This window comes from Trypanosoma cruzi, genomic scaffold, assembly GCF_000209065.1.
Source record: "Trypanosoma cruzi strain CL Brener 1047053516725 genomic scaffold, whole genome shotgun sequence".
Lineage (NCBI taxonomy): Eukaryota > Euglenozoa > Kinetoplastea > Trypanosomatida > Trypanosomatidae > Trypanosoma > Trypanosoma cruzi.
The window spans coordinates 249,603-262,418 of NW_001849575.1; the positions used below are offsets into that span (position 1 = coordinate 249,603).

General features: G+C 52.9%; 4 protein-coding genes and 1 pseudogene across 4 annotated transcripts, besides 7 other annotated features; all 5 read left to right on the plus strand.

Annotated features, from left to right (window-relative positions):
• Window positions 1–8,222: a sequence feature (areas not merged during assembly with more than two copies in the genome that could not be assigned to a particular haplotype).
• Tc00.1047053508227.10 (uncharacterized protein) lies at window positions 1,335–1,877 on the plus strand (the record flags this gene model as incomplete). Its single annotated transcript, XM_802260.1, has 1 exon — window positions 1,335–1,877. One exon carries the CDS (start codon window positions 1,335–1,337, stop codon window positions 1,875–1,877), a length of 543 nt encoding a protein of 180 aa, XP_807353.1.
• On the plus strand, window positions 2,710–3,579 carry Tc00.1047053508227.20 (mucin-associated surface protein (MASP), putative; the record flags this gene model as incomplete). The annotated part of the gene is made up of 1 exon (XM_802261.1): window positions 2,710–3,579. One exon carries the CDS (start codon window positions 2,710–2,712, stop codon window positions 3,577–3,579), a length of 870 nt encoding a protein of 289 aa, XP_807354.1.
• Window positions 2,929–2,972: a microsatellite.
• Window positions 7,041–7,712, plus strand: Tc00.1047053508227.30 (mucin TcMUCII, putative; the record flags this gene model as incomplete). The annotated part of the gene is made up of 1 exon (XM_802262.1): window positions 7,041–7,712. One exon carries the CDS (start codon window positions 7,041–7,043, stop codon window positions 7,710–7,712), a length of 672 nt encoding a protein of 223 aa, XP_807355.1.
• Window positions 7,506–7,546: a microsatellite.
• Window positions 7,968–8,053: a sequence feature (T-rich).
• Window positions 8,223–9,687: a sequence feature (heterozygous, Esmeraldo-like haplotype).
• Window positions 8,228–9,244, plus strand: Tc00.1047053508227.40 (mucin-associated surface protein (MASP), putative; the record flags this gene model as incomplete). Its single annotated transcript, XM_802263.1, has 1 exon — window positions 8,228–9,244. The coding sequence occupies one exon, from the start codon at window positions 8,228–8,230 to the stop codon at window positions 9,242–9,244; it is 1,017 nt and encodes a 338-aa protein (XP_807356.1).
• Window positions 9,688–12,816: a sequence feature (areas not merged during assembly with more than two copies in the genome that could not be assigned to a particular haplotype).
• On the plus strand, window positions 10,103–10,735 carry Tc00.1047053508227.51 (annotated as a pseudogene).
• Window positions 12,118–12,138: a sequence feature (AT_rich).

Genomic DNA, 12,816 nt, shown 5'->3' on the forward strand with positions numbered 1-12,816 from the left:
GACGCGACTCCCGTATGCTTGCGTGCTTCTCTCAGTCCCCCACACACGAGTGACTGTGCTCTGCGGGCCGCACTCACGCGCCGATGAAAGGGCTGAGGGGAGCAGCAACACGCAGATGACCCCATGAAATATAAACGATGTGCGGACACACAGAGGGTCAGACGGTTGAAAGACATTTAAATATCTTTTAATTTTAATTTTGCGGACAAAATATGCAGACAATTTCTGGAGAAACACGGTAGTTAGATGCTTTTTTTAAATTTGTGTGGAACAGTAATGGACGATTTCTTTTTCATTTATAATTATTTTGTGTGATGGGGTTTATATAAGATGAAGGGGAAATCTTTTTTTTGTTTTGGATAAATCTTGTGTGAATTGCCACTGCTTGGGCTGCAGTGCAGTCATGAGTTTGAGAGGTCTTCTTTTTGTTGTTTCCGCCATGCGTCTCTGCTGTACATTTTATTTGTTGCGTCTCTCCACACACTCTGCTTCCTTTTTTCCTACTTCTTTGCTTTGTGTTTCTGCAGGCACACACACACAAGATGCACATTGCAGTGGATTTGAATGCTTCTTTTGCAGTGCATGCTGGCAGTTGCGTGTGGCGGCTGTTGTCTTCTTCCGTGGCCATGAGGAGAAGGGAGGGAGAGGGAGTACGCAGCCCGCGTCTTTTTTCCTGCGGGTGTGGAGCACCGCGTGTGACTGCGTTGAGTTGGGCTCCGTGTCCCATTGAGGGCGGGATGGATGAGGGTTTGCTTGCGGTTGTGGCTGGTGTGGTGGGTGCTCGCTCCGTGTGCGTTGTGTGGTGGCCGCGGGGTTTTTGCCATTTCCCGTTGGCTGTAGAGATGAGCTGGAGGATATGGAGATGGTGGATATCTTTTCCTCCTGCATGGTGGGTGGCTGCTGGCGTTGTGTGCCTTCCTTGCGTGGATGCCGTCTCGTGGTGTGTGAACTGTGCGGCTGGGCCTGCTGCCTTCTCCTCGTGTTGTCTGCACTCTCTCTCGCTGTATCCGCTGTGCTCCGTCCATCTTCCTCTTGTTCCGTTCTTTTTCCTTCTGTCTCACGGATCAGCTGATTGGCTCCAGCGACTCCACTACGAGTGATGTTGACTGCGATGATGACGACGGTGACGGCGCCGTGCGGTGCGCGCCGTGTTGGTCATTGCGCTCCGTGTGCTGCTGCTGCTGGGAGTCCTGGAGATGTATCTGGTGATGCGGATGCGGTGGTTGTGCCGGTGGATGTGTCGTGTGCTCCGAGTGACGGCAGCCTGAGCTATCGCGTGTGTGTGTGTGTGTGGGCGTGGAGGAAGTGTTCTGCTGCCAGTGCTGAGGCTCAGCATGAGAATTATACTTTCAGTGGCTTTGATGTGCGCATTCATGGCAGGAATGGTGAACTGGGTGCTGTGTGCCATGTGGCCAATGCGGTGCACACATGTAGCAACTGCGCCGCAAGTTAATGCTGAGCCGTCACGTCAACACGAGGATTGGCGACAGTCTGCGGCGGCTGACGGACCCAACACCGTCGATCCGAGTCCCGCATCCAACACGGCGACCAACACGTCCGAGGCGAAGTCTGAGTTTGCCAGCAACCCGAGCGAAACGATGGTCCCGAATGCATCCAAGAAGAGGCCTTCCTTTGCCAACGGTCCGAGAATATTAGTGGCATCGAATGCATCCGGGATCATGTCTGTCACTTATGGCGGCAGGGAACACGTTGCTGCGGATAACACGGAAGAGGTGAGTGAGCACGACGCCACTGGACACAAATCTCTCGTTTTAGAAAATGGCGTTGCAGGCAGTGGATTTGTTGCTGAGGGTGATGCGGACGGGTTGAGTCAACGCAATGCCTCTGGACACGAAAACCCCAATTACGAGAATTGACCGCGCAGTATTCCGGGAGCGATGTGAGTCCCAACGACTGCTTTGCCCTGCTGTACGACGCGAAATTGACACTGCGTGAGTTAACTGTTGACAGCACTGTGCGTGTGTGCGTGTATTGGGTGCTGCTGCTTCTTCTGGGATTGTGTGGGGTTGTGGCGGTCTTCTGAGCCGAAGAGTGTGGAATTGCGACTCCTCACGGAGAACATGTGCCGCGTTCCCTGCGTGTTTACTTTTATTATTTACATTTTACTTTGTTTGTTTTGTTTTTTTCCTGGAATGATACGTATCCTTGCTGTTTCTTTATTTAATGGTCGGTTGCTGCACACTGTCATGAATGACGTGTTTCTCTTTGTTTTGTTTTTTGTTGCCCACACGCGGTGCCGGCCTCATTGTTGTGCGTCCCACGGACTGCACGAAAGGAGGATTGGAGAGACAGGCCGGATGCCGCAATGAAGTGTGAATGAATGTTGTGGACTGGTGGAACCGGACGATCTTTTATATTTCGTTTTTCTGGTGAAGGCATTATGTATACACAAACATACGCTTGTTGTGTGCTGCTTGGCACATGAAATTAAAGTTCTGTCGAATGAATTTTTTTAATTTTCTCCGGGTATCCTGACGGACTCTCAACTCTGTTTTTATTTTTTAAATTTCTGCCTTGCAGGGCGGTGCGCAAGTTCTTCAATCGCGCTGATTTCATCTGCCTCATGCTGTGTGCAAGCTGCTGGTATTTGTTATTGTCCTTGTGCGGTACTGGTGTTTTTTTTTCCTTTTGCTCTGCGTTGACGGGGAGTTAGTTTGTGCTGAAGGCTGCACGCAAGTGACAGGAGTGATGGCGATGATGATGACTGGCCGTGTGCTGCTGGTGTGTGCCCTCTGCGTGCTGTGGTGCGGTGCCAGCGGTAGATGTGACGGGGAGGACACGGCAGTTTCTGGGAGTGGTGGTGAATCTCCGCTGGCATCAAAAGGAATTGAAACGTCTCCACAAGGCACCCAAGAATTAAGACGTGGAGCAGGAGGTGTTGAAGGAAATGTACCTTCCACATCTTCAGAGGATGAAGTTGAAGAAGATGAAGATTATGATGATGATGATAAAGGGACGGAAGATGGAGAAGGAAAAAGAACAGAAAGGCAGAGTGTTCAAGGAGGAAAAGCTGCACAAGACCCAGATTCCAGGGAAAAGAATTTAGGTGGGAGTGATCAGGAAATACACCAGTCAATTGCACCTGCAGGGGACATTTCTCATTCCGACACTCAGGAATCAAATGCCATTCCCACGCAAACGGAAATTGAAGAAAAGAAGGAGATTGAGGAAAATACACCAGCAGTAGAGAACGCACTCAAAACGGTTAACGGAGAGCACACACTGCCTGGGGGAATTGCGGGTGGAAATCCTTCATCATCTCCAGAAGACAGTGTTGATTCCCGCGAAAAGGATGGCGAAGACCCCAAGAGTGGAGGTAGAAAAAATGATCCGCCGCCTGAGACCGCAGCCACACCACAAAGCCACCGAGACAAAGGCTCAGGAAGGACTGGGGAAGATAAAAAAGCAACAACAGTTGAATCCACCGCCAACACAAATCATACGACGACACCTGGCGACAGTGACGGCAGCACCGCGGTCTCCCACACCACCTCCCCTCTTTTGCTTCTTCTTCTTGTTGCGTGTGCGGCTGCTGCGGCTGCGGTGGTGGCCCCGTGAGAGTGAGGGAGAGAGAGCCGTGCAACGCCCGCACACACACTCGTCTTTCACCCACTCTCTGTGTGTGTCCCCTTGCATGGACTCTCGCCCTCACCTCATCCCACGAGGCACACACATAATGTGCCCATTGTATATATGCACACACACCCATGCATGCCCGTTGGCGCTCTCTTTTGCACGACACGCACCGATGCCGTCCTGCCTGGCTGCATGGGCGGAGCACCGTAACTGTTTCTGTTTTGTTTCCATTGCATTGAGTGGGCAACCTCTCTCTCTCTCTCCCTGTGTGTGTGTTTTGCTTTACGGGAGCAATGAGAGTGTGTGCGCTGGTCGTCCCACGCTTCGGCTTTTTTTTTGTCTATTTTATTTTTTTTACTTGTGTTGTGACTGAGTGCACCCATTCCAGTTTTTTTTTTTTAATTATTGGTGGATTGCTTTGACTGTGGACGCCTAATTTCTCTTTTTTGTATTCTTATCTTTTTCCTTTGTTGTTAAGAGAGTGTCAGCCTCTTCTATCCTTGTCACGCTACCAAGTTTTTTTGACATACGCCATGCGTCAGTTGATCCGCTTTACTCTGCGGTCTTTTGGCGCTGCTGGTGCTGGTTGTGATGATGCCTGCGATGTGATTTGTCGGCGGGTGTCTTGCTGTCAGTCTGACGTATCCTTCGCTCCTTGACGATTTGTTGCGTACCGACGGTGCGTGGGCGTCTCTGGTGATAGTGAGGGACGCGTGTCTCAGAGCGCAGGATGCGTCGCGGGTGTGCAGCGTCGTTTGTGAGGACCGATTGGTGCCCATCCGCATCCAGGCGTCATCAACGGACTGTGAGGACAGCATAAGGCACTGCGGCTTCTTTTGGTGTTGCGCAAAGAATTTGTTGGATGGTGCGTTTGTCTTCAATCTTTTGCAGCTTTTGTGGGGGAAGGTGGGAGGTTGAGGGCATGAGGACTGAATTCATTTGAGTGGCTGCGTTCCGTTGAATTGCGGCCAGTCGTGGCACTCTTTTGGGTTTTGGCCGCCCGTCTCTTTTGTTTACTTCCCACCGCAGCACGTGGATAACACTGATCCGAAGAACATTTGTTTGACGGCGTATGAGCTGCTGCCGTGCGTGGTGCATGGACTATGTGATTGTGTGGGGAGGTGCATTGGGTGACGAATACTTCTGTTTGGCGTGTCGCGGTGTGTTGGAATGATGTTCGGATGACATGTGGAGGGTGTTGTTTGTGATTTGTGTGTCTTCTCTGGTGGAGCCGACATGTGTGCGGGGATTGTGGCATTGCTGGCTGACAGCTCCACGTCACTTTTCAGCATTCCCGGATGTGCTGAGGAATGACGGCTGGCGACCAGCGTGTTGGTGCTGTTGGTGGGAATACGTGCATCGGGAATAGGCCGTTTTCTCTTTTCCGTGCTGGAGCCGATGAACTGGCACGAGGGCACCGGCTGCATGCTGCCTGCCAGCACGTGTGAGCAGCGGATCCATGCACGCACAGACGCCCATCGCAAGAGCGTGTGCGATCACAGTGGCCTTTTGTGGCGTGCTTTTGTGGACGTCAGCCCATCGAAGAATGTGTGAAGCAAACGGCTGACTGCACACGAGGAAAATAAGTGCGTGCACTGTGCCGTGTTTCAGCGTCGATGGCAGAGCGACAGGAAGCCCGTGCTGGCAACTGAGATGTTTGCGTCGCGAGGGATGTCGGTGTTGATTTTGGAACGTCAAGGGTGAAGTGATTTTGCTGCTGCCCGTGTGTGTGGCCACTCCGGCGGAGGGCGGACACAAAAGGGAGGGATGCAGGCGCTGCAGGGAACAGGATGTGTTGACGCAGCCACGACGTGCATGGAGTGTCACGATGGCACAGTCGGCTGTGGCTGGTGGAATATTTACTTCTCGGAGGCAACGGAGAGAGAGAGAGAGAGCTGCTCCTGCTGCTGGCGTCGTTGCTGCCTTTTGTGGCCTCCCATGCCGATTATTGTCTGTCCGCTGATCATGGGTGGCATGCCTCCACTAGTGACGTCGTCTGCAGGCATTTCACAGCACCAGTGAAGCACACATCACGTCGCATGCTTTGGCTGTGGATGTGGTGTCGTGAATGCAGCCGGCATTATTTTGCCCGACTCCTTTTCACTGCTTTGCGGCAAATAGATGCGTCGCCGCCCGAGTCATTCACTGCAGCTCCGTGTGTTGTACTGCCAGCACAAGACTCTCCTGTTGTCTGACGCCTGGCTGACAGTCCAACACCACTGCGTTGGGACATGCAGGGATGTGGACTGCCGCTCACGGTGTTGGGCACCGCTGTTTGGATGCGGCGGCCACACGAGCGGATGTATTGTGGCACAATCAAATGCGTGAATTACGCGGGATCACAGCGGCCGCAATAATATCAGCGGTGTGGCACCACGGAATATGTGAGGGGGTGATGCATGATGAATCACAGTGGGCGGCATGCGAGGGAAGTGCACCGCGACGGAGCGTCATCCCGCCCTCAGCCTGCAGGGGAATGTACACCCACAAAATATAAGGCCGAGACACCACCAAACACACATGCCCTTCCATGCACCAATAAATAGGAGCGAAGGTGCGTTCTGGTGTGTGGGAGTCCACTCACATATTTTCATATCCACCACAATAAACGGTGAGGAATCAGGTGCCACAGCAACGAAAGGAAAAACAAACATCTATTGCAGCACTTTACCAGCGAAAGGCAGGAACAACACAAATCGAATTATTGGCTGCACCAACACAAGAAACATTCACAAGAGGAAAGAAAAATAATTGTGCACCCTGCAGAAATCCCCAACACACGACCCAGGCATGAAGGTTTGCCCTCTGAAAAACAAAACAAAACGCATGCAGACGTCTGCCAACATTCAAACAGAAACACAAATAAATGATTGCTTGCTTCATGCCATTCCTTGCGCTTATTTTTGAACGTGCGGCTGCTGCTGCGGTTGCCGGGCCTGCATGAAGTGGTGTGCGCTGAATATGAACGAAGGCCGATGGCAACTGAATTATTTTTGTGATGAATATTGGCTGCACTTCCCGTGGACCAACAATCCACGTGGTGTGCGGGGATCATTCCCATATTTGTTAATTTGCTTTTGTGTTGCTGTGTGCGCTGCACCTCCTCTTGTGTGTGTGCGTACCCTCCGTGAGGGGTGCCGACACGACGGACCGCTCTCGCCGTGTGTGCATGCGGTGGAGCCTTGTGTGCCGCTCCTGTTTGCTTCTCCCTCCTCCATCTGTGTGTTGGTGTTGCGGCAGGGCTGTGTGTGTGTGTGCCTGCTGCCGTGGATTGGAGTGTGTGTTGTGCGTGGTGTGCGGCGTACGGTGCATGCCTGGCTGCTGCCCTCTCCTCATGTGGTGTGCCCTCTGTGTGTGTCTGCCGCACCTCTCGTCTCCCCTGTTGCTCTCCATGTCCCTCACTGTGCAGATCAGCTCCACACCACTGAACGACCACACTCACGATGATGACGTGCCGTCTGCTGTGCGCCCTGTTGGTGCTCGCCCTGTGCTGCTCCCCGTCCGTGTGCGTGACAACGAGTGAAGATCCAGCTGGTAAATCTGTTTCAAAGGTTGACGAGGAAGGGGGACCAGGTAAGGGGACGGAGGAACCAAAGCAGGTAACGGATCCGGCCGCTGAGTCACCGGGAAAAATTGAAGGGTCCAATACGCGAGGGGCTCCAGGTGCGGGACAAGCTCTGCCACAGCATCCAAGTAAGGTGGCCGCTCCGGCAGGAAGTCCAGGTCCAACAAGTCCGGTGTCTATTACAAAAGAGGGGTCAGGTGGGTCCGGTAGTTCAGGGAGTCCAGGTCCGGTGGCCGATACGGCACAGAAAAATGGTGACAGCGATACGACAGAGTCAAAAAATGGCAATAATCCATCCACAGACCAAACAAATACGAATGCCGACGATTCCGCCCAGAAGATCACGACGACCACGACGACCACGACGACCACGACAACCACCACTGCGCCAGAGGCACCTAGTACTACAACTACAGAGGCGCCAACCACGACTACCACCCGCGCACCGTCACGTCTTCGCGAAATCGACGGCTGCCTCAGCAGCTCTGCGTGGGTGTGTGCCCCGCTGCTGCTCGCCGTATCCGCGCTGGTGTACACCACTCTGGGCTGAAGAGGTGTATGCGGGCTGTGCGTGCCAGCACTCAACCGCGGGGATTTTTATGCGTCTACTGTGGTCCGATGTAAATAAATAAGAGAAAATAATGATTGTGTTTTGCTTCACTTGCTTCCGCTGCCCTGCTGTGTGCTCCGTGTTGCTGCTTCCTGTATCCGTCACGTTGAACGCATCCCGGACACGCTCACAACTGTTTGTGTGGACGCATTTTTGTGTGTGAGTGCATGCACACTGGAGCCATTTGGGTGCAATTTTTTGTTTTTGTTTTTGTGTTTTTACTGTTTTTTTTTTTTTTTTACTTTTGTTTTGTTTCTCCTTGTTTTTGTGTTTTTCTTGTTAAATTATTACAGAGCGTTGTGCGTTTTCTGACTTTTATTGGCTTAATATTTCTCATGAAATGCGTGCTGCTGTTGCTGATGTTTTTTACTGTGCGGTGTCTTTTCTTTTTCCTTTCACTCTGCGTTGACGGGGAGTTAGTTTGTGCTGAGGGCCACACGCAAGTGACAGGAGTGATGGCGATGATGATGACTGGCCGTGTGCTGCTGGTGTGTGCCCTCTGCGTGCTGTGGTGCGGTGCCGGCGGTGGTAGATGTGACGAGGAGATCGCGAAGGATCCTGTTGGTGCAAACGATACTCCTGGGAATTTTGGTGAAGATGAAACGGAAAAAGCAGAACCTGCGGCGCTGGGACACGGAGACTTAGGTTTAAAACCAGAACCACCAAAAGAAGTATCACAAGGCGGACCCTCAGAAAAACCTTTGGGAGGAACAGGTGGAGATGATGTGGAGAATGACGAAGGTGTTTTGAGTTCTGGAAGGGGGGATGAATTTAAATCGCCTTCACCAGAAGAAGAACCCCCAGAAACCGATGATCCGGGAAAAAGCAGAGAAGAAGAAGAAGTGGAATTGCGACAACGAAGAAATGAAGAAAAAAAACTAGAAAATCAGCCACAACTGCAAGTACCAGTGGCACAAGAGGAGCATGGCACACTGCCACTATCGTTGCCACACACGCAATCACAACAATCACACCAAACTACACAACAGCAACAACCACAGCCACAAATACTACAACAAGAAGGAGGCCTGCCGCATGAAAAAGGATCCGAAAAAGGAACGCAAGAACTCGATAAATTAAAAGAAGATACTCAACATACAGAACTGCAAAATAAAGTAAAAGAAGAAAAAACGACGCAAGAACTAAAAAATGAAAAAAAAGGAAGAGAACATCAGCCACAATTGCAAGTACCAGTCGAACAACAGGAACAGAGCGCACTAACACAACCGCCACAATCAATGCAACAGCCGTCACCACCGCAAGAACAAACACGGCAACAAAAACAGCAACCGCCTCATGAGCATCCCGCAGACAATGAACAAGAATCCAAGAAGGATAAAAATGCCGTTTTTGCAAATAAAACCGAAAATGCACAAGACAGTGACGGCAGCACCGCGGTCACCCACACCACCTCCCCTCTTTTGCTTCTTCTTCTTCTTGTTGCGGCTGCTGCTGCGTTGGTGGCCGCGTGAGAGTGAGGGAGAGAGAGCCATGCACCGCCCGCACACACACTCGTCCTTCACTCACTCTCTGTGTGTGTGTGTCCCCTTGCATGGACTCTCGCCCTCACCTCACCCCACGAAGCACACACATAATGTGCCCATTGTATATATGCATGCACACCCATGCAGGCCCGTTGGTGCTCTTTTTTTTGCACCACACGCACCGCTGCCGTCCTGCCTGGCTGCATGGGCGGAGCACCGTAACTGTTTTTGGTTTTCATTGCATTGAGTGGGCGACCTCTCTCTCTCCCTGTGTGTGTGTGTGTTTTGCTTTACGGGAGCAATGAGAGTGTGTGTGCTGGTCGTCCCACGCTTTTTTCTTTTTGTTTTACTTGTGTTGTGGTTGAGTGCACCCATTACCCTCTTTTCGATTAGTGGCTTGCTTTGACTGTGGACGCCTAAAATTGTCTTTTTGTATTCTTATATTGTTTTTTTCTTGTTGAGAGAGTGTCAGCCTCTTGTTTCTTATTCTTGTCAATTAGCTTTTCTTTGACATACGCCGTGCGTCAGTTGATTTACGTCACCCCACGGCCTCCAGCGCTGCTTCTTCTGTTTGTGATGATCTCTGCGATGTGATTTGTCGGCGGGTGTCTTGCTGTCAGCCTGACGTATCCTTCGTTCCTTGACGATTTGTTGCGTACCGACGGTGCGTGGGCGTCTCTGGTGATAGTGAGGGATGCGTGTCCCAAAGTGCAGGATGCGTTGCAGGTGTGCGGCGTCGTTTGGAAGGACCGATGGGTGACCATCCGCACCAGGCGTCATCAAGGGACTGTGAGGACAGCAGGGGGCACTGCGGCCTCTACCGGCCTTGCAAAGTGAATTCGTTCGATGGGGAGTTTGGCTGTAAGGATAGTGTTTTGACCTCTGCGCACGGCAACATCCTTGACGAGGAGACTATCCCTGCTGCTGTGTAACTGCATGCGGATCGTCTGCTCGTCCAGCCACTGGAGGGTCCGTTGATTGTGCCCCCATTTGCCACGGGCAGCGTCCGCAGTCGGTTCACTGTGCCTGAGGGCATTGTTCCACTGGTGTTGCCGTTTCTGTCATGACAGAGTGCGTGGCTGCGGCGCCTGGTGGTGTGTGGGCACTGCCGTGCGTCACGCTGGAGGATGTCCGTCCAGTTGCTGGCGCCATGCACTTTGCCTACCAGTTTCATTTTACGGATGCATCGCCGCGCACCTGTTGGTCCATGCTGTCGGGTTCAACTGCCCGCACATGGCCAGCCGCAGCATGGTGAGGCATGTTGCCTGTGTGCGTGTCAGGGCGCTGTCGGTGGTGGTGCACTCGACGAATGCCGCGATGGCTGCGAGGACATTGATGGCATGGAGCTGCAGGATGACGATGGGGACGGGAGGACGCTGGAGTCGCACCGGTCGCAGCGCCACGCGAGGGATGAGTGGATGGCACCGATTGGGTGCGCCGGCGGCTGCAGAGGAAGTGCTCCGCACTGAACATGAGTGAATATCGCCACGTGCTCTGCGACGTGGGTGTCCCTGTCAAACGCTGCGCGTCGGACCGGTATTCCCGCGGTTGGTATTTGGGGAGTATCCATGAAGCTCAGCCAAACGCCCGATGGACAGTTGCCCCATCACTGATCCCGCACCAGATGTGAGGGATGCTGAGGCTGTTATTTGGAGAGGAAAATATTTGTCCGCGATGCCTGGGGATGAGCCCTCTTCGTGGTGACTGGACACGCTTCCCAACAACACGACGGATGCAAGGGACCCGGAGGAGACACATCTCAGTGCTGCAGTGCATGTGGCATTGAGGTGCATCGGAATGCAATTGCATCTGGAAGTGACTGAAAAGGGTAACGTCCGTTGTGTCTCATGCACGGACGGAGCGACGATTGCGTGGGCCACTCCACCCTGCGATGGGGAAGCGTTATTTGCCGTGACCACGCGCAGGTGTGCACGATATCTTTCGCCAGCGGTAGCCTACTTCCAGTGGTTCCGTGGGACGGCGAGGAGAGGGCATGAAGCAGGACGGTTTCACCGGCATCTACTGAACAAGGATTGCCAGGGGCATCTGTCCCCGTTGCGGAGAGCATTGAGACCGGCCGCGGAAAACCATCAAGGGACTTAGACACGGCTGCTCCCCAGAAGCATCCGTTGGCAGAGGAGAAGGAAGTCGCCCCAGGTGCCACGACGGCAACGGTGTGATCTTGCCCAGCGACACCGCGGGTGCGCCGCAGGAGGCGGAGAAGAAGAGCGATGTTCCGGACAACGACGATGTGGCCGCCGATGGTGTGACGTCTGTTGTGGGACAATCCAACAGGAGATGAGGCCGCCAGCGACAAGGCCGGTGGCGGTGCCGCAGCCACGGGACTCAGGATCCCTGATGCCGCTGATGACGCGCATGGCGCCGTGGACCCTCCGCCGAGGGAGGATGATGCAGCGGTGGGGCGCGGGGATTGGGAGGAAGACATGAAGTACGCCTCGCCTTCGATCCGCGGCAATAACACTGCTGCTGCTGCTTGTCCCTGTCCGCCGCTTCTTCTACTTGCCGCTGCCGCCGCCGTGCCAAAACTCTATTGGGTGGCTGCATGGATTCCGCTGCACGACGAGGCGACTGCGGTTGAGTCCTGCGTGGCCCGCACTCAGCAATGGTTGCAAGAGAGAAAACCCTATATCAATTGGCATTTCCTATCAGGATATACATTTATGTGCCCTGCTTGTCTGTATAATTTTTACCAGGGATATGCTGTATACACTCTTTCCCTTTTGCGTTGGTTGCTAATGTGGCAGCACAACGCGTGTTTTGATGGTTTTGGGATAACAATTTGTTCGACTTTTTCTGGAGAATACTTTGGGTGCGTGTGCAAGGGATCTGTGTGGGTTTTGATTTTTTATTTTTATTTATTTGCTTTGGCATTGTGTAATGATACTTCGCTTCTCCCGTTATGTGTGTTTTGGATTGTGTGGGTAAAATGAATTGTGTGAAATAGCAAAACATTGCTGCGTGGCGTGTTGCTGTCCTGTGGTGTGCTTGCTGGTGCGGTGGCATAGTGTGATGCTCATTGTATTACTCCTGTTGCGTTCGTTTCTGAAGTGTTGCTAGGGCACCGGGAGTGGATGCCTGTGGACGCACACCGTGCATTATGCGTGGCATTGGTGGGAGGGGAGACTGACATAGTTGGCGGGATTCGGTAAGGCGCATTTTTGCCCACGGACCCTGCAGCTGCACCAGCCTGAGTGGCGCTTTGCATATGGACGTGTGGATTGGTTTCATTTTGCGAGGCTTTTTTTACTGCTTGTCATTTTCCGCTCGGATACCGTGCCCGTGGCAGCTGCATTGGCATCAAAAGAGCCGTGTGCGTGTGTGTGTGGAGAGTCCTTGATTGAGTACCTGCCTTACTTCTCTGTTATGTCAACTGATTGTTCCGTGTGCCGGCCAAACGATCGACACGACGTGCTGCCGACGGCGGGGTCCACGTGACATGATTTTGCGTCGCGTGCTTCAGCGCGGGTGTGTGATTTCCGCAACATTCGTTGGGCGGTTGCCTGTTGGGTTGTTGAGGGTGGCGTGGCGACGGGTGCGGA